This window comes from Maylandia zebra, linkage group LG8 (genome assembly GCF_041146795.1).
Source record: "Maylandia zebra isolate NMK-2024a linkage group LG8, Mzebra_GT3a, whole genome shotgun sequence".
Classification (NCBI taxonomy): Eukaryota; Metazoa; Chordata; class Actinopteri; order Cichliformes; family Cichlidae; genus Maylandia; species Maylandia zebra.
In genome coordinates, this window is record NC_135174.1 from 11,393,555 (window position 1) to 11,418,545 (window position 24,991).

Consider the following 24,991-nt stretch of genomic DNA (forward strand, 5'->3'; position numbering starts at 1 on the left):
ATTTTAAAGACTTAGCTTTTTGTTTTTTGTGGAAAGAAATTGTAGAAGGGTTGAAAGTGCTGGCTTATAAGAAACCTACAACAAACACTCTTTGAATTACTCTCAGAATGACTTCTTCTTTTTTTTTTCTTGCTTATTTGTAGTTCTCGGTCTCGTTTGTGATTACAGTGCACGCTCGGCTGTCATCTACAGCCAAATAAATGGACTCCTGTCCCGTGAGAGTTACATGCAAGGTTACATTTATCCGTGCCTCAGTGTGCAATAATAATAATAATAGTACTAATTCGTCTCCTAGTTGTTTTCCTTTTCCACCATCTCTGTCTCTATTTTCCTTCTCTTCCTCCCCCCCTCTGCTCAGCATGTAATGATAGGTTCCTGGTCCTTGCATAAGCTTAATTAGTGATAATTACTGAGTGCAAACCCCCATCCTGTGCTTAGTGTGATTTCCAGTGGGTAGATGGCCGCTTTGATGATCCTCCATGAATAAAGCCTGTTAGTAATAGAAGGAGTCTTCAGAGCCCCCCCCCCCAACCCCCCCTGTCTTTCAGCGTGTGTTTCATTGATTTACTATTGTCAGACTACATCTGTCTGCTGATGCACAAGCAGCACCTTTACTCGTGTAAGCCAATGCAGCGCGTTGGTGATGCAATTTCCTGCATGGACTAAAGGGCAAAGGGTCAGGCGGTGGAGCAGATAGTCTATTTGAAGCTATTTTAAAATGCTCTGTCACCAATTAAACATTCTGCGCTCACAGAAAATAAAAAGAATCCATTTATAAGCTTGAACACTGGCAATAAAAGAGGCTACTTTTAATTAAGCTTGTTCAAATGGCAGTTTAAACAAAGCACCAAATCCAGCTGGGACAGCATCAGAGGAATGCAGCCAGTCCAAATAGCTGAGGATTTATTCACCACCTGCAGATACACCATCACCTGACAGAGTCTGCGCTCGGTGCTATGTGATTTCCTGTATTTTATATTGGCTCCTTGGGGGCATATGCTTGTTGTTAGGTCTTGGTTGCAGGCAGCTGAGCATTGCTGAGCATAGAAATGTTTGAGATTCAGATTTTTCTTGCGATATTTGCATTTTAGATTTTATATCAATGACAGAATAAAACTCTTTAATGCCTTTTTTCTACAGACTGTATATAAAAAATGGAGGTAACCCCCCCAAATCCCTGGCTCAGTAATAAATAACAGGGTTTATTAGTGGACAGTTTTCTTTGTTGTTCGTTTTCTATCAGCTTCCATGTCTTGGTGTGGACTTCCTGTGTTTCTATACGGTTAAAATAGCACCATCCATCTCACTAGTCTTTCAGCTATCTGAGACAGCTACTGCGTTACAGCATTGTCACAACTTGTCTCTTTCTTTATTATCCTGCAGTCTGACCTGAGATATAAAAAGCTGGATGATGGTTTTATTACCAGCTATAAGTCCCACTGGGCGGACTTATAGACCAACACGCCTACGCTGCCTCCAAGATTTATGTTAGAAAGGGGTCAATCATGTTCCCCCTCTTTAATCAGTAAATCCAGTCCATAATTTCCTTCTTTAATCACAGAGGGGGTGTAAATCTCCTGTAAGGAGGACTTTCTCTCTAGGCCTGATAGACGCTTTGTCTTACCGCTCGCCTAAGTAGTCCCCGATGACGGTCTTGTTGAGGCCCTCGCCTTTGTAGAGGAACTGAGCGATGTCTTCTGGAGTGTGCTGGAGAAGGTCGTTCTCCAGCAGGAACTGTATTCCCTGGAGAGGAAGAGGAGGAGGAGAAAGCAGGATGACTGCTCATCTCAAATCATGGTGGGATGATAGATCACGACAAGATTTCACAGCTGTGAAGAGATTGCGTTTCAGTCCGGCACACTCGCTTCAAGGCTACTGACACTTTAAAGGCTGTGGTGGGTTTTGCTAAGAGCTTCAGAGCATTGACAAAACTGCAAACCGCAGAAATAACACAGCGGAGTACCTTTTTAGGATCCATGTTGAATTTCTTCCTGCCCATAGCGATCTGTTTGTTTCTCTGGGAAGTTTTACTGGAACACAAAAGTAAATATAGAGACTTTATTTATTTACTAAAAAGAACTCCAAACATGAATGATTTTCACCATCTAGCATGACAATAAACTCACTGTATCAACACTCTGATATGTTTTCTTACACGTGTAGGGCTACACATGGTCTCCTTGATCCACCCTGAGTCAGTGGCTTTGTTTCCTAAACCAAACACTGAGTGATGGCAAAGCTGGTCCCAGACAATAAATGAGCTGCCTCCTAACGTCGACTTTTCACTCACTTCATGTGGAAACAGCGCAGTGACCTCTGTGCTGCTAACATTCCTTTTTTAAAAACATAGTAAAGGGGCAGCGTCACATCTTGAGAGTGCTCAGGAACAACAACCAAAAGCTGCTGGTGACCTTTTAACACTCCTCCACAGAGAGCGTGCTGACACTCTGTATCACGGTAAGGTCCAGGAGCTGCACCGACGCACAGAGGAGACGGCTTCGACACAGCTCAGAAGGCTGCTCTCCGCCCTCCCTGCAGGGCTTACTCACCTCCAGCTTTTAAAGGACCCCCTCACATCCTGGCTCTCACCTGTTCAACACCGTTGCCCCTCTGCAGGTGCTACAGGGCACACAGACTCGGAAAGAGCATCTTCATAAGTGCCATAATCACCTGGCCACTACCACCAACATCCCCCCCCCCTCTCCTTCATTCTGCGATAATTTCCTTCCTTTACAATATCACAGCTAAGTGCAATGAGCAATATTAGAATATTGTCTATTATTGCTTAAATCATTGTGCAGTTCTTAAATATTTGCATGTTCATGTTACTCCATAGGATGACCGCTTGTTGTTAGCACATTGACTTCCTCACCATATTTTAAACACATCTTATTTATTTATTAGTTTTAATGTGAAGTACTTTCTTTATGTCTACTGTGTAAATGACTGTACGCTTGTTTCATCATACATTTAATGACAATAAAAACTTTTTAATTCCCATTCTAATATACAATAGGTATGATAATTCATACAGCCAGGTGTAGTTATGTATGTAGTTATGTCACATAATGCTGGTCTGTCATCAAAACTTGCATGCAAATCCTAAACGCAACTCAGACAGAGGCAATGAGCCACAGTCACAGAGATAGCTTCTATGAGGCAAAATCTAATCAAATGTTGCTGCTATTTATTGCTGTAGACCATCATCTGTCATGGAACAAAATCAATATTGTATGTTTGTGTTATTTTAAGGGTGTTTCTGTCAACACTATAGAAGATTTGTTGTTTTTTTAAAATGTAACCCAGAAAAGGGTTTGGTATTTATCTCCACAGATCGCTGCCATAGTGAGAAGGGCTCGATGAAAGCCTCATAACAAATAGGGAGTAACTTTGAGACACACTGCTGCCATTAAATCCACACTAAAAACAATTAACCTGTTTCCACACTTAGACATGCCTTTCCACATGAAACAAGATAATAAGGTAAAAAAAAAAAAAAGACTATAGCAATATCTCTGTTTAACAAAGCATCTCCACTATTTTGACTTACCTTTCTCCGACGCATGTCAGTTGTTCGATCTCCGTCATCACCTCTGCTATCTCAAACTTCAACCTCTGTGAGAAACACAGAGAAAATACAAACCCCAGTTGGTTTTCTTTATGCTTAAGCAGGACAAAGCAAAGGGATGAGACGGGACTAAGAAAGAAGTGTACGCAGTGGAAAACTAACTTTTTTCTTATGAGGAAACTGCGTGTGCAAAGATAGGCCCATTTGCATTACATACAGCATGCAAATGCCCACAGTGCCGCAGCAGCGTATAGACAACGGAAAAAGACTGGGAATACAGGTGAGCAATTACAACAAATACATTCAGCACTGTCCTTAATTTGGCAATAAAATGATTTTCAATCAATATACAACGGTTGTAGTTAATGAACTTAGCTGCTGAGATGAAGCTAAGTCTATCCAGTTAATATACTGTATATATTCAAGCACACACCTCTATGTCATCGAGCAGCTCTCTCTTCCTCCGCCTGATGTTCGACAGTTCATCCCTCTCCTCCACGGACAGATCCTCGGGGACTGAAAAGCATGATGGAGAAAACACAGAAGACATTACCTTAAAAGAAAACAAGTCAACTAAAAGGAGCAAAACAGGACTGCTAAATCAAATCTAGCAGTTCACTGCAAAGATGTAAAAGCAGTTTTAAGGCTTATTCTCCTAACACAGTAAAGTGGGACCTTGAACAGCTGGAACAGCAGATATCAAGAGCCTGCATGTTAATTTATAAAGACAAAAAGAGAAGGCAAAGGGTCTTAATTATTCCACTTGAAAGTGTTTAGCCCCTTCCCTCCTTCCTTCTCCATTTGGCTCGGGGGGAAAATTCTATTAATAAAACCAATCCAGATTATGTTTCTTTCATGTGAATTTGGTAATTTAACACAGCCCATGACCCCAACCCCCTCCAGCTGTGTGTGTTTTACCACTCTGAGCAAGAAAAAAAACCCAAAACATGCAAGAGAAAAAGATGATTTGCTTTCTTTTCCAATGTTTCACTCTTGTTTTTCCCTCTAACTTCATCCCTCTTCCATCCAACGCACGCTTTACTTCTCAATTTTCTACATCTTCCCGAGCACAGTGAGTCTGTGAAATCCTGCTTCATTAAGCCAACCAAAAAGCAGAAAGCGTAAATCTCTCAACAGGAAAGTGGCACATCTAAAAATCATGCGCAGCTTCACATGTTGCTAAAGGGAAAAGAAACAACCCACCCCCCCAAAAACCAAGAAAAACCCACCACTTGTTATTTCCCCCTCACAGTCGGGATTCTGCGCCAATTAAAAATAAAACAGGGTCACTGGGCTCAAGAGGAAGTACTCAAGCCCCTTTTAATTTGACAGCTTGCCGAAGAATTGCATTCAGGGCGGCCAAGTATTGTTGTCGATGGTATTCGCATTTAGCAGTGACACAAAAGGTACTTTCTAACCCAGTTATGTAATTCTGAAGCAGCGTGATGAGGGTCAGGTAAAGATGGGGAGGGGTATTTTCTCCCCAGGGCCATGATTTTAATAGACAGCAGATGGGAACATGAAAGCACAACGAAAATAAAGATGTTAATTAATTAGTGTTGCTCACCTTCGGCTACCTCACATCACTTACACTACTTGCAATTCTATTGTGACCATGAATGAATGTGGCTTTGAAGACAATTACTTGGGAAACTCCTAAGTTTCCCAGTTTCAAGGCTCTTTCACATGACTTTTTAATGTTTTATTTAAGTGTTTTTGAACAATTTCGCCTGCATACATCAAAGTCTGTTTGTGAATTTTACTGGTTAAAAGTTCAAGAAGGGTTGGAGGCATCTAATTAGTTGGAAGGATGTGCTCCCTGTGTCCTCTGCTTTATGAAATCTCAATCTATGCCTATATAAGCACAGTCGAGTTGTTTCTAAGCGTTATCTTATGCTAAACTATAGCTTCATATTTAATGGACAGATATGAATATGGTATAAAATTTTTCCACGTTTATTGGGGGTGATACCAGTGCCAAAACCAGGAAAAAAAAAATCAGACATCAACAGAATACAATCTGGGTGGCCTTCCTGTCAGCTAAAAATGGGAAAAATGAAGCTTCAATTCACAAAATTGAACAACAGAAAACTGGAATCTGATCTGAAGAAGTTTAGGCTTGCTGGCGGTGGTGTGATGGTGTGGGGGGGATCATTTACTGCCTCCTCGTACCAAAATGAGTATTGTTTAAATGCCACATCGTCAACACTGTTGATGGTGTCCATTCCTTTATGGCCACAGTGGGCCACCATGCGCCCTGTCACAAAGCTCAAATCATCTTAAACTGGTTTCTTGAACATGACGATGAGTTCACGGTACTCAAATGGTCTCCACAGTCACCAGATCTCAATCCAAAAGAGGACTGTGGGATGTGATGGAAACCTAAACACTTTCTATCATTAAGTTTTGTTAAAAACGAAGTATTATTAGCAAATACTGGATATTGTATCGTAAGTGTTAATGCCAATATATATCAAATATGTTAAGACAAAGACTAAAGCATCAGTTGAATGTGTTTTTCTTAGAAAACTAAATGGTAATCATGGTGAATGCTAACAGCTAAACAGGCGGATAAAACATTTCCTGGCACCAGCTTTCTCAGGCTAAACAATCAAATCGTATTCCGGCATCTGACACCGTTTGTACCAGATGACTAATTATTAAAACAGGAAATAATCTATAAAGCAAAAAATTAAAAAGGTTTTCCCAATCACTGGGCTTCTTTTATGCCTTTTGAATAATTGTCCCAGAGGATGATTTTATGCAGGAGGCATACAGCTCCATGTTTTCCATTAGCCTATGGCTGTGCATTAGCTAATAGAGATATCCCACGGCTGCAACAACAACGTGCAGGATTACAATCTTGATTCATTACAAATTGAATGAGAAGAGGATGCTCCCTTTAATGAAAGCCAAGCACCATTAGTGGCATAGCGTTATCACGATCCTTCGATCGAGGCTAGTCTTGCTGGGTCTACAAGCTTTTCAAACCACATGATAACAGAGAAAGCCATAAAGTCCCTGCTATTAGTGCTTCTGGTCTACTGGATGCTCTTGCTTAGCAGTGTATGACCTTTCTTCAGAGGTGGTCCACCAATTAGATTATTAACACACCCGCCCCGTGACCTTCTATGACTTACTCAGGAAATGACTTTAGTGTCTTTAGCAAACTGGTCGCTACCAAGCCAAACGCAGCCATGCTTGAATGATAATCTACTAAAATCAATTACGGGGTGAGTCACTGCCTCTAAGTAAACAGCAGATCTTGAGAGGGTCAAATCATACAAAAGTTAATGGCACGCTGGCTTCAATTTGTGTCTAAGAAAACAAAAAAAAGCTAGACACACTTTAACTTTGTGACCTCTAGAAGAAATCCCCAACAGGCGACATTAGAAATACACGGCATCTCAGGATGGCTAAAACACACCCTCTTAGATGAACCTTGGCTAGATGTAGAACAAGCACTCTGCAATAATCTAGAGATCTCAGACCTACCATTTATCAGCTCAAACATCCAACGACATGAATGCTTTAAAAGCATCAACATCAGCTCTTCTCTGACAGCATGGTGGGAGTTTCTAAAATTGACGGTGTCTTCATTAATCCCATGCAAACGTACACCTATCTGGAACAACCCTGACATATTCCAAAACAATAATATGATAAACTTTTCAGATTGGAGTGATAAAGGAATCAAATATTTAGAACATATACTAGAAGGAACAGAATTTATTTCATTTGACGGACTAGTTACACAATATGGGATCAACAAGAAAAGATTTTTAGAATATCAACAAATTAAATCCATAGTAAAAAAGAAATTTAAACCGGGTCAAGTTGAACTACAAACACCACCAAGTGTGGTTCAATTTCTTACTCTTAAACCCCCCAAATTACTATCCAAAATATACAGAATGCTTTCTAAAACAGATGAATCAATATCACTTCCTATTGCAAAATGGGAAGCGGATTTATCAGTTAACTTAGACCTAAACTTCTGGTCTCAGATTTGCTTAAAAACCTTTCATCTAATTAGAAATCCCAGTCTTCAATTAATTCAATACAAAATATTACATAGAGTGCACTATACAGGTCATCGGATGTTCAAGATGGGCTTTACGTCTACCAACAACTGCTCACACTGCCAAACCAATTCACCGGACAATTATATCCACGCTCTTTGGTTCTGTCCACCAGTTCAGAAGTTTTGGCGCGAGATATGTGAAGACTTATCGAAGTGTCTGAAATGTAACATTCCAACTTCCCCCTTAGTGTGTTTGTTGGGCAGCTTAGATAATGTCACTTCAGAAAAGAATATAGCCCATATGGTTTTCACTGCCCTATGCATAGCCAAGAAAACAGTCCTCATGAACTGGAAAAATAAAAATAATCTTAACTCTAACCAATATAGAAATTATCTATTAGATTACATTAGTCTTGATACAGCCTCTGCCACCACATCAGATCAATTGCTCTGGGCTCCTTTGATCAGCTCCATCACCTAGTGGGGGTGGGGGGTCATAGTTTGGTCCCGCCTTCACTGTTGTGATTGGTGTGGGGGTAGGGACAGGCTTAGGGCGTCGGGGGGTTCCCCGGAGGCATCTTCCTTGGGGGGCTCAACCCGGGGTAGCGGTCATGTCCAGTTAGGGGCTCTGTTGGCTCTCCGGTGACTGTTTCCTCGCGGCTGCGTGCAGCGGGGCTAGGGGAGGGTCTGTGCTGACGGACGTGGGTTACTGACCTGGTAGCCTGGCTGCCCCTGGGTGGGTCCGGGATGGGCGTGAGGTTCTGGGGGCGCTCCGTCTCTGGGCTGGGACCCGGACCGGGCCTCGGGGGCTTGGGTCCTGGTTGGTGTGTTGCCGGGGTTGTGGGCGGGTGGGTGCATGGGGGCCCAGCCCTGGAGCAGGGTGCCGCCGGTGCGTCGAGCCACCTGGGGGGCTCTTCAACTGGTGGGGGAGATTGTCACATCTTGCAGGAGCTTTCCTCTCCTCAGGAGCTGCCTCTGCAGGAGGGGGAGATACAGGAGAGGTGGAGGAAGATCTCAGCCTGGGTGTTTATTGTCTTATGTAGTCTGGAAGATGAGTGGATGGTGGGGTGGGTGCAGTTTTCTCTGTGGTGGGGTTGGGTGGACTGTCCCGGGCTCTGTGGGGCCGGGCGGCGCTGCTGCACTGGGCCCGGTCTGGATGGGCCTGGGCCCCCTTTCCCTGGCGGGTCGCGGAGTATGGGGGTGCCTACTGGGGTCAGCGGGGGAGCTGGCCCCAGGGAGGGGTCACTTGCCCCTCCCTTCCTTCCCTCCCCATCTCCAGCTGCCTCCCTCTTCCCGCTCCACCACAACCACCCACACATGCAGGGCCTTGGAGTAGGGGTATGTCACCAGGGTGCAGAGGAGGCTACCCCCCCCTCTGTCCCCTTCTGGCTGCCTCTGCCTCAATTTTATCCCACAACTTAGACATTCACATTACTCACACTCTCATTACACATACATATAGGATCTTGGGGGTGGGCACGATACACGGAGTCCAAAGTACCATCAGGGGGTACACCCCACCCCTGGCATCATTGCCCACCTCTCAATTTTAAATACACGTAGACATTGAGGGCTAGCAGGAGGGACCATGCGCTTACCTGCTGCTCTCTGGCAGGTAGCTCCAAGCCCTCCTGGGTTTTAAATGCACCTTAGAACACACATGCATCAACATTACAATGAGCGGGTGGAGGGAGGTTCGGAGTCTTCTCTCACCCCCGTTCTCTGCGACCTGCTGGAGCAGGGGGGCTAGGACTAGGAGGAGGAGTTGGCCGTCCGACTGCGGTCTGGAGTGTGGAGCCTTCCTGCTGCTGCGGAGTCGGGGCGGTCTGCCTCCCCCCACCGCAGGGAAAAGGGAAACACCACCTGGGTCTGGGTGCAGTTCCCCCCTCCAGGGGCGGGGGCACCTAGACCCGGTTTGTAGAGTACGCTTGGGGAGTGTGATCGTGTGTACAACGTCTCTTTATGTCTGTCTCCACGTTGGTTGAGTGTGGAGTAAGTGCATATGAGAGCATGAGGGGGGAATGGATGTTTGTATCTGTGTGTGCCTGTATGTCTGTGTCTATATGTCAGGTTGGGTGTCAGGCGCCACCTCTCTGGGGACATCTCAGGACCTCCAAGGTTTGGAGGCCTATCTCCCCCTACCACCACTTCCCCTGCCAGTGGCGGACCCCCTCAGACATCGGTGCGTTGGTGGTTCTTTGTGTCCGGGGATGGGCGTCCAGGTACACACCGGCTCACTCCTTGGCGGCCGCTTATCGGGGCCTGGAGCCTGGGGCTCGCTCGGGCCACTTCGGAGGTGGGGTGCCCCCGGCCTCTCGGCCTGGGGCTCGGTCACTCAGGCGCAGCTGGCTGCCGGCGGAGCTCACGGGCGCGTCACTGCAACTCCCCCTGGCTTCTGCTCCGCGGCTGCTGAGTGAGCCCTCATCTGGGACTCTCCTCAGCTCTTTCCGGGACAGTGGCGCAGCTGCCCCTCTGTTGGTCTTCCTTGGTCTCTTGTGTTCTGGGGGCCTCTGGATGTCTGGAGTTTTGATCTCCTCCACACCTGCTTCACGCCCTGGAGGACGGGACTGTGGCCCCCCCACACCCTCTAGCAGATTATTACATGAAGGAACCTTTTAAAAAAACAAAAAACAAGCGCGTCCATGCTCACAGGTGTACACACGGGTGATCACACCCACAAACTACACCCTTTTTGGCTCCTACCTCAAAGCACACTGTGTTCTGTTGATCTTATGTGCTGCACAATAATGTTTAACATTTAGTATTTACTGTCATATTCCCATATATCATTGTGATGTTGTTTATTCTATTACTCTTGTTCTCTTCTGCTTGCTTTCTTTTTTCTTTCTCAGCAGGTGATCCAGGTGATTGATATATGCATTTTTTTTTCTCTGCCCGTTCTGTTGGTTTTTGTCTTTTGCCCTTCTCCCCCGTCCCTCTTCTCAGCTGTTTCTCTTTCCCTCTTTCTTTCTCCCCTTCTTTCCCCCAGTCAAGTCTGTCCCGTATTCAGTAAGTGAAAATAAAATAAACAATAAAAGGTGAATCAAATGGACCATTACGGCAAGGCTGGGATGGTCAGTTTGGTAAAGTAAATCCGTTGGGCATCTTTCTTTGCCTTTAGACAACAATTCTGATGGCAAAAGAGCCAAACGGGACAGGCAAAAAAAAAAAAAAAAAAAAAAAAAAAAAAAAAAGAAATACACGGCATCGAGTGAGAGATTCCAAAGGTTAACACTCCAACATGTGTGCGGCAAAACAAAAGGGTTCCAGCAATTTCCTGCCTTAAAAAACAAAATCTCCCCAAAATCTACTTTTAAGTGTAAATCTCCTGCTGCTCTTCACACCCAAAAGCAACAACAGTCCCACAAACACCCACTAAAACCATGCAGGAAATCGTCTGCAAACCATCGATGTGTGTATGTATATGTATATGTATACGTACATACACATATATATATATATTATATTCAAGTTATTTTTTGGAGTCGACAGAAGAAAGGGGAAAAAAATTCCCAGGCTTTGAGAAATGAGTCTCTAAATCCTGTGTTCAGACCATTCGTGCAGGAAAAGCAGCGAGGTACTTGCAGCACATGGAGCTCACTTGAAACTGGCTGTGGTCCCAGTTGTCACTGACTCGTGTGACTGAGAGGGGATTTGTCTAGATTCACTGCCTTTAAACTGACTTTAAACGCTATAATGTATTTTAAAGTGGATGAGCTTTGAGAAAAAAAGGCATCCTTTTTATCCCAGTTGGCTCTGAAGCTCTATGTGTCACATGAGAGGAAGGAGGAAAGACCAGGAAGGAAACTTCCTTTGGATCCAGACCCTAATCCGTGCTCTGCTGCCCTCAATCCCTCAAACGGTGGACAAAGGCATGCTTTATATTATATTATAGCCCAGATCATACATACCAGTGGACATGTAGATGAAAATACATATGATTACATGCACACCAAAGCCAGCTGGCACTAATCCTACACACACTCTTTACAAGCCCTGTACACTCATACAGTGTGATATATGGCAGCATATACACAGATGTTCCCAGCTGCTAGCCGCTGCCTGGCTCAGTGATGCTGGATAAAGTAACGTGATAGTTTGCGCTGCAGCAGATCACCATGTGGTACATAACGGTCCTGGCCTATCGTGTCAGAAGAGACGTTCCTGGGTGGCTAACATGGCCTCTAGTTTTAACTACCTCTGGGGGTCACCATCAAAATCTGGGGCTTGAGCGGCTGAAGAGCCTTTACACTGATTGCTCTGTTAATCTGCTGTTTTGGGGGCTGGGGACCTCCTGCTGTGAGTGCATTTATGTGTGGTTGCATAGGAGGTGGTCTGCACATGATGTCCTTGTTATATTGCACATCTGTTCGGCATCAGCACTATGTCAATATTTGATGTGATGCTTCCACAGCCTTATGCCGGTGGCTAAAGTAACTATGATCGGATGATTTGATTGGCCAGAGAAGGCATTTTTGTTGGAGCTGAGAGGATGAGTGCAGTTCAAACAGCATCAGTTTCACACACTGGAACTCTCCAGTCCTGGATGCTCCAGGTTATAGACAGATTAATGTTTTTCCGAGCTCATAAAGTCAAGTTCTCACTGAGAAGTATGGCTACACCCAGTACACTACACGTACCCAGACACTGTACTCATGATAGTGACAAAGTTTGATGTGGAAAGTTGTACCCGTCTGACCCTGCACAGTCACTGTCTTTGCTGCAAGATAAAAAGGATCTTTGCTCACAGCAAATGAAAAATAATATTTCTATTGATGCATTAAAAGCCCACATTATGGCTGCGGCGTGAAACAGTGACATCACTAAGTCCAATCATCATTTGCATCTGCGCCGAGGGTACAGGTACTTGCTGCAGTATTCTTCTCTGAGCGATAGGCGTATCAGCGCTAGCCTTGGAGTAGAAGAAGTTGGTGTGCACCGATGACTGTAGAAATTGGTGTCGACACATTGAAGATTATGTTTGATAAATGGCTGAACAGCCTGTAAATTATTACAAAACTAAACAACCAGCACAACTGTTATCAAATGTTACACAAAACAGAATAAGCGCTACACAGAACAGTAAAAAAAAAAAAAAAATTCGTCTCCACCAGCATCGTCACTTTTATACGTGTAAAATTCAAGCCTTACACGGTCAAACCTCATTTGGATGCGGTTCCAGTTTCAGCCGGCAAAGATGGACAACACTGATATGACAACACATTTTGAAAAACGACATGTATGTGGCTGATCATTTCCTTTGCTTCCTGTGGGTGTCAGCTGACAGACAAGCAGCAGAATACAACGCTTTATCTGATATGTGCATGCTCGCCTCCAATATTGTGATAGATATCTAGCCAGGGAGCAATTTTGAAATCCGAATTTGGTGCCTATTATTTTGCACGCATCACTGAACAAGAGCAAACTTCTGATATCTCGAGTGATGCAGACTACATGCAGGCAGCGGCAGAGAACTGGAGCTGGATGATGGGCACAGACTTCTGTTAAACAGGAGCTCTGCGCTGGCCTTCAGCCCGCTCTGAGATCTGGGATGTTCCTGTGATGGTTGTGTCGCTGTCTGCAAAAACACAGAGTCTGGTGGACCACCCTGATCATGTTCACAATGAGACCAGAACAACACTTTACAAGCCACCCACAACGTCAAGGTAATTGCTCTCTCTTGGTATTGACTCCCAAGTTCACTATAGTTATTATACACGGATCACCTCAAAATATCCAGATGGCCACCTGGCAGATCAAATACTTTCCATTTAAAACAAAAACAAAATTTCAGTTCTTATCCAAGTCTAGTTGAACACAGACGTGAAAATATATACTTGATCGAGAAAACGGTGCAGGAAATGAAAGGAGAAAGTGCCCGGATATTTTATTAAACTTCAAAAGTTTTCTCCAAAGAGGGAATGATTCATTTCCATGGATTTAGGAGAGTCTGATGTTAAGCCTCACTAATATAGGATTTTAAAAGTCGATACAGATATCGATGCCAATACTGACATTACGCAGGTTATTTAAAAATCTGATATTCCAACATATTGGCTGATTTTCAGACATACAAAACATTAAAAGATACCCATCCTCATTTATGCTCTCCACCGACGCTGCTCGGATCAGCTGGTGGTTGTATTTGTCGACTTTGCAGAGCGCCCTCTTTTGGACAAGCTGTGCAACATCGAGCTCGACATGGTTGAAGGGTGTTTCTCCGGTCTCGTTTTTACTTTTTGAACTTTTCATCTGTTGGATGTTATAAATGCAGATACTGATATATCAGGAAATAGCTAATATCAGCCAATAATAGGTTCAATGGCAGAAGTGCAAATCATAGAGGTACACCTCTATGAACTACCCTGAAAACCTAACCAGCAGTATGTATTTAAAGGGACATTTCACCCCAAGAAAAATGACATTTCTATATTTTCCCTCTGGCCTGTGCAGTCATTTATGCATCTTGATTGTAGAATAAATGAACAGAACTGTAGAAATGTTTGCCTTTTCTTAAACACACGCATAAAAAGCTCAGTACACAAACCTTACAGTGGGTATTTTAATGCACAATGTTTTTCTTTGTATAAAAGTGCAACCACAAAGCATCTTAAGGCAACTGCTGTTGTGATTTGGCAGCATATAAATAAAACTGAACTGAAGCAGCAGTGATATCGCTGTGCAGACGGACTCATGGAAAGGCTAGGGTTTGTATCAAGATGTTCAAAGATTAGGGGCGTAACAATTTTGTAACTGATACAAAACCGCGATATAAACCTCCGCGATATCATATCGCAATTGCATCTTCCCATAACGTGACAGCCATGCTGTTAATGGGTGATTAGAGAACACAGCTTTGGAGTCTGCAAGAAAACTAACACTCACAGATCATTCAGATAACGTACTAACTGCTAATGTATCATAATAATAGACAGTTTTTAATCCACTCACAATCGAGTGATCAGCCCTGTGGTAAAAAAGATTTTCTTCAGTTATTCTTGTAATTCACCCCCTCTGAAAGAAAAACCAAGAATGGATTGTTTGCTGGTTTTAGAGAATTCTTATGCACAAAGCAAACATTTATGACCTTTCCCCTCAGCTGTGCTGTATTTTTAGTAAGCACTATAACAATACATGTCAGCCAAGTAGTTAATAATAAGCCTACTGTTCAGTTGTAGTACATAACAGAGGAAAAACACATGCAGTTCATTCTTGGGATGAAATGTTCCTTTAATATATGGCCTGACATAAGTGCCGACAGTGAGACTGACCTAAGATATGTAGTAGTGGTTGAAAAGTAACCCACGTATTTGTGCTGAGGTGAGAAAGGGTTTGGCGTCCTCCATTTCTATCCAGCCAGAAGCCAAGAAAAACATGCAAGTCTCACAGCCACCCCCACTACTCCCTTCCTCCTTTCAGGCCTGTATGATCGGCTGGACCCAGTTTTCTTCATTCTCCTAAACTGGACGCAGCGTTCCCCTTCAGCTGAAATTACTCAGACACTGTAGGCCCAGATCTCTGCTGCTGTCTCTCTGTGTTGGTCCCCACAGTGAAACACACTCATTTAATTTGCCGAGCCTTTTGTCTCCCATCTGCTCTCTGTCTCGCACTTAAAGAGATTCCTCCTTTCAAAGCTCGGAGCAATAATTCCAAGCAAAGCGTCCCCCTATTTACAACAGCAAAAACATTGCCTCACTGACAAACAGTTGCAATGTCTTGTTTCTCTTTTTCTCTCTCTCTCTCTCACACACACACACACACACACACACACACACACACACACACACACACACACACACACACACACACACACACACACACACACACACACACACACACACCTACTACCATGGAGATGGGAACATGTTGCAAAGCCTCCACAGTCTCTCTTCTAATCAGGTCCATATGTAGCCGTCTCTCCCGACACTTAAATAATGCAGTTTGTTACAAGCCCCGACTCAATCCTTGCGCATCACCCGCCAGCGCTGTCTTTGTGTGTTTGTCTACTTACATGTGGTGTAATGCAACTGTATGTTTAATCTTCTAATGTTGCACCACAAAACCCATAATCTTGGCAGTCAAAATGAATTTCTGTTCTTTCCAAATCTCCCCTTAAGCCTTTAAATAACACAGCCTGCCTACTGGGTCAACCAGCGAGATTTTAAGAGTTCATTTTAGCACTTTTTTTTTGGCAATTGCTTGTGATGACACAAAATAGACGCATTTGCCTAAACCACTGCAGACAGTCATTTCAGACTACTCGGGTGCTGTATGGCGTTTGGAAGGGTGAATTATATGGAGCTCTATGCTCTATGGATTTTTCTTTATTTTTTTAATTACATTTGGATAAATGTTAAGCTAATTTAAACTCACCCTCTTCTGGCTTTTAGCTTTAAGCAGCATTAATATTAGTCTTCTCACATAACACTTGGTAAGAAAGCGAATGAGTGCTTTTCAAAATCCCCAGCTATTCAGATGACTGGCATTTCTTTTTTTATGTAACACAATAATCTGCAGATTTTACACTTTTTATATACAGTATTGCTCAACTACATGTTGGATACGGGAAATCTAATTGTCACCAAAATATATTACTGGATGTTGCTGCGGGGTTATGTTTATCTTCATTCAGTCCAAAACAGAAGTTATTTTGTTTTTTATCACAGAAAAATATGCAAAGCTGAAACAAATGGTTTCGGCTTAGTTGGACTATACTTAGCACCTGACAACACAACTGCAAGTCATCAACTTTGGGAACTTCTTGTTCTTGTTGTTTCTATTTTGTCCCGTTTGTTCTTTGTGGTCTCTCTGTGCTCCTCTTTTTTATGTCTTCTCTTTCCCCTCAAGAGCCCATCTTTTCAGGAAGTCTCATCTTTTCAAGCAGTCGTGACATCTCCCTCTGAGCTTCTGCTCTGATGAAACCAACATGATCTGGCTGTATCGCCCATGTGATGTTACAAAAGACAGAAAGCCCCCCCAGAAAAAAAACAAAACAACAGGCATATGACCAGCTGAAACAATCAAAGTGTGGCTTGCACCAGTGGATGTGACATCATGTTTGGTGTTTTCAACCACTGGTTAGGGCCACAATGGCAGCTACACTAAGGCTTTCACTGGGGTCGTCGAGGAGATTTCTTCATGTTAAAAAAAAAAAAAAAAACCCACTGTCTGCTCTTAAGTATGATTTATGTTTAACTGCAAGGACTCTGTAATCATGAACACTTGTCAAACCCTCTGCCTTAACTTATGGTAATGTACCTACACGCACGCTCAATCATCCAAGTAAGTAAATCCCCAAAAGTTGATTCTGTTCATCTGGCCGCTGCGTTTTCAGTGGGAGAAACGTTCCGTTACCAATCCAAGTGACTTCTTCAGTCTCAGAAGACCCACCTCATCAGGCCAGGACTCCTCAGTCTATTTACACCTACAGACCAGTGGACACTCTTTCAAGGATGAGGATGTACACACACTGGATGGGGAGGAGCGGGGTTTGAGCGTGGAGTCAAGGAGGCCATTTACATGGAAAGGGAAAGCATCTCTGAATCGTGGAGGGGGCCTAAGGGTACATGCTGTGATTGCATGCCATTCCCCAGTGAATGGTACTCATGGCCATTGATCAGTGGTTGTTGATCAATGAGCTCTGATCAGTGGTTGTTGATCAATGGTCATGAGAATTTGCATGTTAATGATCAAGGAACTGACCTCCCAGCCCATTGTTTCTTCAGTGGTGCTAGTTTAAGTCATTATGCAAATGTACTGCTTATAAGATTGGGGAAACCTGCAGTCAGCTGAGTCTGAAGAAGTCACTTGGATGAGTGACGAAACGTTTCTCCCACTGAAAACGCTACGTCCAGATCAACAGAATCAACTTTTGGGGATTTATCTACACGTTGCATCGACTGCAATGACTGATTGCATTTTCAGCTACTTCGGCTTTTCCTCTTTTTTTGAGTCGACTGGAAGAAAACACACCAACTTGAAGAGAGAAACTCCACCATCAATGAGTATTTTGGCAGCAAACATGCAAAGCAATGCAGGTACACCAGCACAAGTATTAAAACTGGTAGCCCTGTTGGCCTATTCTGCATGCTGCGTTAGACATAGATTGAGTGCAGTAGTATAAAATCATTCACTCTGTAATATTGTGCTTTTACAGCAGTTCAGACCACAGCTATCATCAGACAGCAATGTTATGTCTAATGTGACATGCTAAGTATTGACTGCATCTTGCAGAGCTTGTGGCAAAATCTTTGCACAGACCGACACATAAACCCAGGTTAAAGTACTCTAAACCATCTTTGGGGTAGGTCCGTCTAGAGTAGGTGTCTCCCAGACCACATTTTCAACCATAATGCCACAGAGAGAGAGACAGACAGACTCACAAAGCAAAAACAACACTATTCATGCTGTCGCCACTAGTAAACATGTATCCACCCATTCAGCACCAGCACCATTTACTTTCAGCCGCCCAGGGTGATGGATACCTACAGAGCAGCCACAGCTCGCCTCAAGTACCCGTTTGATGTCCTCCCACTCACTCGCCCTACAGCCACAACAAAGACCATACCCCAATCACACCAACTTCCCCTTCTTACCAACTAATCTCCCTCAGAGCTTAAGTTCTGCGTAGACTCAAAAGCCATCTTATCTTGAGTTTCACGCCTGCCGGGGTGAATATGATATGAAATAATTGCATCCAGTCTGATGTCCATTGAGAGTTGATTGCACAGAAACGCAAAGAAGAAAGGCATTTTTTTTTTTTTTTACTCAAGCTCTTTCACTGCAAGAGAAGACTGATCAGAAAGCCTGGATGTGCTTTTAGGAGACACAGTAACTGCCATTGTGGTGTGTACCATTAACAGGTCTTTACATTCAGATATGAGATGTTATTTCAGAACACACTCACAGTCCAAAGACAGCAGGAGAATGGAAGGAAAGGCCTTTCACATTTAACTTTTCCCACGGTCAGATAGAGAGAAGAGTGCTGATTGACTCACTCGGGTTATCGTGACAGTTAAACAGGAAACATGGACAGAAAAGCCTGACGGGGCTCAACAAAGACAAACAGTTTTGCACATTTTGGGCGTCTGCACCAATTTTGCCACAAAGAGCTTCATTCAGGCTTTAAAGGTGTTGGAAATTTCTATTCACTTCAGCATTTTAATACTCCCAAGTCTGCACAAAAAGCTCAGCTCGCAATAATCCTTGACTGAAGCATCACAGAGCTCCTACGAAGGAAAGGAAATACTAAAAAAAATAGTTTTTTAAAATCCAAGAGTAAAAATTGATGGCCTCAATCCAGCCATTCAGCAAACTGCTTCCTAGCCAGCTCCTGCGTCTGTGTTCTTTCCACTTCTCCATTCAGCTATACAATGATTCTAAAAATAGACACATGAGTAATAAAAACATTTTGAAGCCTGTTGCTGATTTCATCCAATCTGAAGCCAGGCCCTGTCTGCTCTGTGGCATGCAAGCTGAGCAGAGAAGCGCCAACTCTGATTAGCGAGTGCAGTAAACATGCACTAATGAATCCCATGCTGCAGCTGAGTACCACAAACAATGCACAGTGGCACCGTTTATAGTTTCGTTCAGCGTGGGGATAACTGTAGTTAAGAAATATAGGTTCTACTTGCAGGATGGGACAACTCCACACACTGCACAGTAGTAGGTGCTTTACAAGTTCTTGATTCTGTCTGCGAATTTCAATAACCCCGCCCCCCCAGATCACACACTTTGAGGCAGAGCAACAAGTTGCAAACACAAGCATGACTTTTCCCCTTGCAATGAGTTGCTTACTGTATGGTTGTTGACATGGATTGAAATCTAGCCGCTATAACATGCTAAACAGTGGGAAAAAATGGAGGGTTGCAGGACTGGAGCTACGATCTAAGTCTCTTAACCATCCAACAGAAATGCAGCATGCAATGAGGAGCAGATCACACTGGCACCACTGTGAAGTAACACAAAACAAAACTCATTCACACCTGCCAAAGGAAATGTTTGGGATTCCATAAACGAATGTGCCCATTATGGACTCTTATGTACGATGTGTCCTCCAGCTGTTATAGTGATAGCACCACGGAGGCCGCAGCATGGAAGGAAAGCTTAACAATGTGAAATAACTGTGAGGCCATTGGACAGCCTACATCTGTTTGTTTTTATTTTTGTACTGAATGTATAAGATTCCTTAAACGTGACAATCGGCATGTGTTTAAGAGATGAATGGTAAATCCTTTTCCCTCTGTTTTGGTCTCCACCTGCTCCTGAAATAAATAACTAAATGCTCCACTGTGTTTAGTGGTTTAGTGTTTATGTGGTCGCTTACTGCAGGGACGCCAGCACGCAGTCGTTTTAGCGGCTTTTGTTTAGCTAGACGGCCGCAAGTTGCGACTAGAGAGTGAACAACACCAAGCATAGTGAAAACCTTTCAACGAGTCGTGGGCGGCAACTGGATTTAAACACAAAAAATTAAAGTCTTTTCACATCATGGGCTGATTTTATTTGCAGACTGTCAACACGGTGCGATCAGTTAGTCACGCCCAAAGCATATTCTTAATGGGTCATTTAGCTAAAGAGAGCTGCAGAGGCGGGTGGTAATTTTTTCCCTGATTGGTTCATGATTACAAGCAAAGCCAGCTAACAGTATACATCATCGCCTGATCACCTGATAATCAGTGTCAGCAGAAAGCATTGATTATACCGATTTGGTGCACACCTGTAATCTACCAAAAAAAAAAAAAGGCCTCTCATATCAGAAACCTCAGTATAGCCTTGTCATTTTGGGCCCAGCTGCATGTTCCCATACACTGTTTAGAGTTACAGAGGAGGAGGGTTGAGGGAGCATTAGCTCTTTGTGTACTGTTGCTTAATCCTATAAAATATGATGTCATCTGTTGGGCCTCTGTTGTTCTCAGATTGGCTCAACGGTGCAGAACAAATGATGCCCTTAACTTTGAACATATGTTGTGCAGTTTGCATGCAGGCTGGACGTGCAGGCGTGGGAACACGGTCCCATAATGTGCACATATGTTAGAATGCAAGATAAGAGAGCTACAAAGCACAGTTTGCAACAAGGCAGATCATCATGCATTGAGCTAAAGGTCTGCAAAATCACCACGGCACTGACATCACAAAGTTTTTTCAGTGATCTGACATAAAAATGTAGCAGAACACACCTCTGAGTCTTTGACATTACTGACTTTGTGCAGCTGCCCGTTAAGTGACTGGCAGACAGATTCAGGCGCCAAATGCCTTTCGCTTAGCATCAGCGTATCAAGGTGCGCATGCGAACAATTTTTAAGCGATGGGAGGCAGCGAGAGTGTGAGTAAGTGCTCCAGAGCTCTCAATTAGTTTAACATGTATGGAAAGTTATTTGAAAAATCCGCTACGCACACCGCTGCGTGTAATCTCAACAAGCTCGTGTCCTATATTTCAGATTTAATCACACACGGCGTGCCTCTGTGCTCTTGAGCTCTCTCTTCTTGTCACATGATTTTTTTTTCGGGGGTGGGGGGAGAGAAATTGGTATCGCTATGATTGACCTCATATGAGGAGATGGCTTGTAGTGCGCATGATTTTAAGGGAAAATGGAACAACCACACTAACTCCTCATGGGTTAGAGTCCAAATAGGATGACTGTAAAATAATATTCATGTCTGCAAGCCTCTGAAATAACACATTTAAAACTCTTCTCCTAAAACACACATGAAAAGAGAGATCTTTGTTCATAGCTGGCTGTTTTTCCTTCTGGTAAAGCTAAAATATGAATATTTCTTGCCCTTTGGATCATGAATCAGCACAGTTACCTTTGTGGCACATTAGATCTTCTTGTTGATAACTAGCCCTAGAGTGAGAGCGTGGAGTGAGAAATCAATACGCCTGATTTTGGCAGCAAATATACAAACATTAATATTCACACAAATCCTCCAAAATATAGTCCCTTATTTGTCTATTATATAAATATTCCTACACTGATGGATGCTCATATTAAACAGTTTCAAATAATGGAGTCAGAGTGTGTATAAGTAGTCCTTGTAAAGCAAGAGCTCAGCTTTCAGACTGCTGTAAATGTTCAGCTCATGTGTTTCTTTTCAACTCTTAACACGTTGATCTCAGGCAAACAGCTCTGATTGTTTGAGAGGGGCAGCCAATACGAAGGAAGCTAGCCTAAATGGAGACGCGCTAAAAAATGCCTGTTTCAGACAGAGAATGGAGAGGATTTTTAAGCGTGAATCATGCAAAGCTACCCGAGTGGAATTCAAATAAAATTGAACACGGACATCAGCTAAAGGGCATACTGACTGGAACATTTGGAAATATCTGTGTCATCTATATCACTTTCATTCAAATTCAGGGCAGAGCATGAAGCTTTCCTTATATTCAGGTAATTCAAGCATGACACCGATGAGGGTAAAAAAGAAAAAGTGGAAGTTCAGAGGAACGCCTCTCCTGCCTCTACTAATCTCACAGTTTAACCGCCAAACTGTTATCAGACTATATCCATTTGTTTACACTACATTGTATTCAAGGACTTCAGGCCAGAAGACGGTTAGGATTATCTGCTTGGAAGCATCCCGTATGTGTGTCGCTCGCCACCATCATTTAATAACCAACTCAGAGCTGCAGCCACCATGTGTGGTAATCTGGGTTATGTTGCACTCGCCTGAACTGGTTGAATTCATTCAGCTTTAAAACCAAAACCCACCATCAGGACTGCATTATACTAGCTTTAATACCCAAGTCAGGACAGTCAGCGTACACTGGATATCACTAGTGAGCTCATCATGCTTAATTTCCACCTACATCAAGATCAAAAATGTAAATCTTGCATCTAATTCAATAATGAGTATTACAGTATTTCATTTTACTACAAGATCTAGCAGTAAAACTTCAGACAGAGTTTAATCAAATGTGCAATGGGTGTCACTATCCTAAAAAAAACCCTAATTTTTAAACACAGAACTGCTCATGAAAAAAGAACATTTAACAAGAAAATGCACTATCCTCCATATGGAAGGGTGCCTGTCAGATATCTTATCAATTTCCACCAGTTTACAGGCTTCACATGGCGCCAAGAGATAGTGAGAGATACTTCAAAGCAAAGCAGAGAGACATCAAACAGATGGAAAAGAAGCATGCAGGGAAAATTTTGCTTTGTGTAGCTTTTTTCCACCCTTCTTTCCTGATTTCTGCCAAGATCAGGATCTCACCTGCGATGAATGAGGGCATGCAAATCATTACAGGGCTGCCCTATATCTGAAAAACGCTCTTTTATCAGCAGGTATGTATTATCAGGGTACACGGCGGCCGACCGTGGAAGACTGGGAATGTCTAAACAAGACAACCTCATGTCTTCGCGCATCCTTGCGTCCTCGCACACATCCATCCATACCGTCCTCTCCGTGTCCCCCTCCCCTGCGCGCAGACTGAGAGGGAGAGAAAACCAGTGTGGGAGAAAGGAAAACAGCCTCACCGTGATTGTCTTCGTCCATACCAGCGACCTGGCACTTCCAGCAGAAGGTGTGAAACCTCGCGGGAAATTCTGTTTATCTGTCTTTACCGGGATTTTCTTTCCGTCCACTGACACATAGGCGACGCCGGCGGTGTGTTGACAGATGGAGGAGTGGACCGGTGAGCAGATGTCAGCGGCAAAATTAACAGAAAACAAAAAAGAAAAAAGGGAGAAGAAGGGAGGGAGGTGAGGAAGAAGCCTCCTTGTATATTAAAAGAAGCTCTTTAATTGCACGAGTGAGGTGAGACGATGAGATGTGAGGCAGCCGCTTTCTTGTCCCTCTGCTCCATCCTCAGCTGCTCCGTCTGCGTTCACACCAGCGACACTGCAAGAGCGACGTCATCAAGGCCCGCCCCCCAAAAATAACACCCCCCACACCAACGATACATTACACTACACACAATGTAACCGGCGCTTACTGATTAACCAAACAAAGTAAAATGAGTGATGTGGGGTATTTAAATCAAGCAAAATAATTGTAAAGCATTGTGATATTTAAAGTGAAATTACTCACTCAAATAAGAAAGAAAAAACACAATCCCTGCACGTGATTTTTTTTAATGTAGATTACTATTATTCTTGCAATTTCTTTCAAGGTTTTTTCTAAAAAAAAAAAAAAGAAAGAAAGGAAAATGGTAAGAAATTCCCACAAAAGTTAGATTAAATTGAATCCAGTTTTCTTTATTTAGCGCCAAATCACAACAACAGCTGCCTCAACTGCTTTACATTGTAAGGTAAAGGTAAAAATTTTTAATAAATGACAAATTAAAAAGGCATGAACATTTTTTTGTATCGAAAAAATATCGGGGGGGGGCAGCATGGTGGCACGGTGGTTAGCACTGTTGCCTCACAGCAAGAAGGTCCCGAGTTCAATTCCACCATCAGGCCGGGGTCTTTCTGTGTGGAGTTTGCATGTTCTCCCCGTGTTTGCGTGGGTTCTCTCCAGGCACTCCGGCTTCCTCCCACCGTCCAAAGACATGCAGCTTGTGGGGATAGGTTAATTGGATAATCCAAATTGCCACTAGGTGTGAATGTGCGAGTGAATGTGAGTGTGAATGGTTGTCGTCCCTATGTGTTAGCCCTGCGACAGACTGGCGACCTGTCCAGGGTGTACCCCGCCTTTCGCCCTATGACAGCTGGGATAGGCTCCAGCGCCCCCTGCGACCCTGAAAAGGATACGCGGAAGCGGATGGATGGATGAAAAAATATCGAACCGTGACACCAAAGTATCGAACCGAACCGTGAATTTTGTGTGTCGTTGCACCCCTAACATATATAGTGGATATTTGGATTTATTTAATCTTGTACTTTTTATTATACGTTGCACAATGAGTTGCTTTACAAATTAAAAAATAATGACTTACAGTTCATTTAATTCCACATGGATTTAACGCACATAACTGGCTGCTGATTATAAATAAGTCCCCCGTTTTACCATATCAGCTAAAGAACTTAATGGAAATACTAATTGTTGCCCTTCCTAATGTAAATGCCTGATTTTATTAAACATGTACATCTTTATTATCAGTTTGATGTACAGTTAAATGGATCATTTATTAACAGTTTCTCTGAACAGTCATGTAACTCCAGTGTTGTTGATGCAGTGATGACTTCAGCAGTGTTAGATTCACATGACTACCCAGAAAAACTGTTTGTATCATTCAAAATGAAAACATTATCCAAGCGAGGATGCAGCATATGAATTATACACTATGTGGAGACTATTGAGACTATTTATGACCACAAAAAAAGCTCAGTTGGAGATTAACCTCATTAATCAATGATGTGAAGATAAACCAATAAGAAACATGTCATAGGCGTTGGATTATGGATCATGGATTGTTGTTTTATCCCTTAAAACTAGTTAGTTCACATTATAGTTCATAA

The 24,991-nt window shown here is 43.2% G+C and overlaps 1 protein-coding gene across 1 annotated transcript in view; it reads right to left on the reverse strand.

The window, feature by feature from the left end:
• Positions 1-23,422, reverse strand: part of LOC101483598 (cytohesin-3) — a 34,530-nt gene extending 11,108 nt beyond the window's left edge. The window contains exons 1-5 of the mRNA XM_004562344.4: positions 23,066-23,422; positions 4,002-4,084; positions 3,551-3,615; positions 1,964-2,030; positions 1,625-1,743 (exon numbers count right to left, since the gene is read on the reverse strand). Coding sequence (XP_004562401.1) covers positions 1,625-1,743; positions 1,964-2,030; positions 3,551-3,615; positions 4,002-4,084; positions 23,066-23,084 — 353 coding nt within the window. The 5' untranslated portion in view covers positions 23,085-23,422. The remainder of the gene's footprint in view (positions 1-1,624; positions 1,744-1,963; positions 2,031-3,550; positions 3,616-4,001; positions 4,085-23,065) is intronic.
• Positions 23,423-24,991: the final 1,569 nt, after the last annotated feature.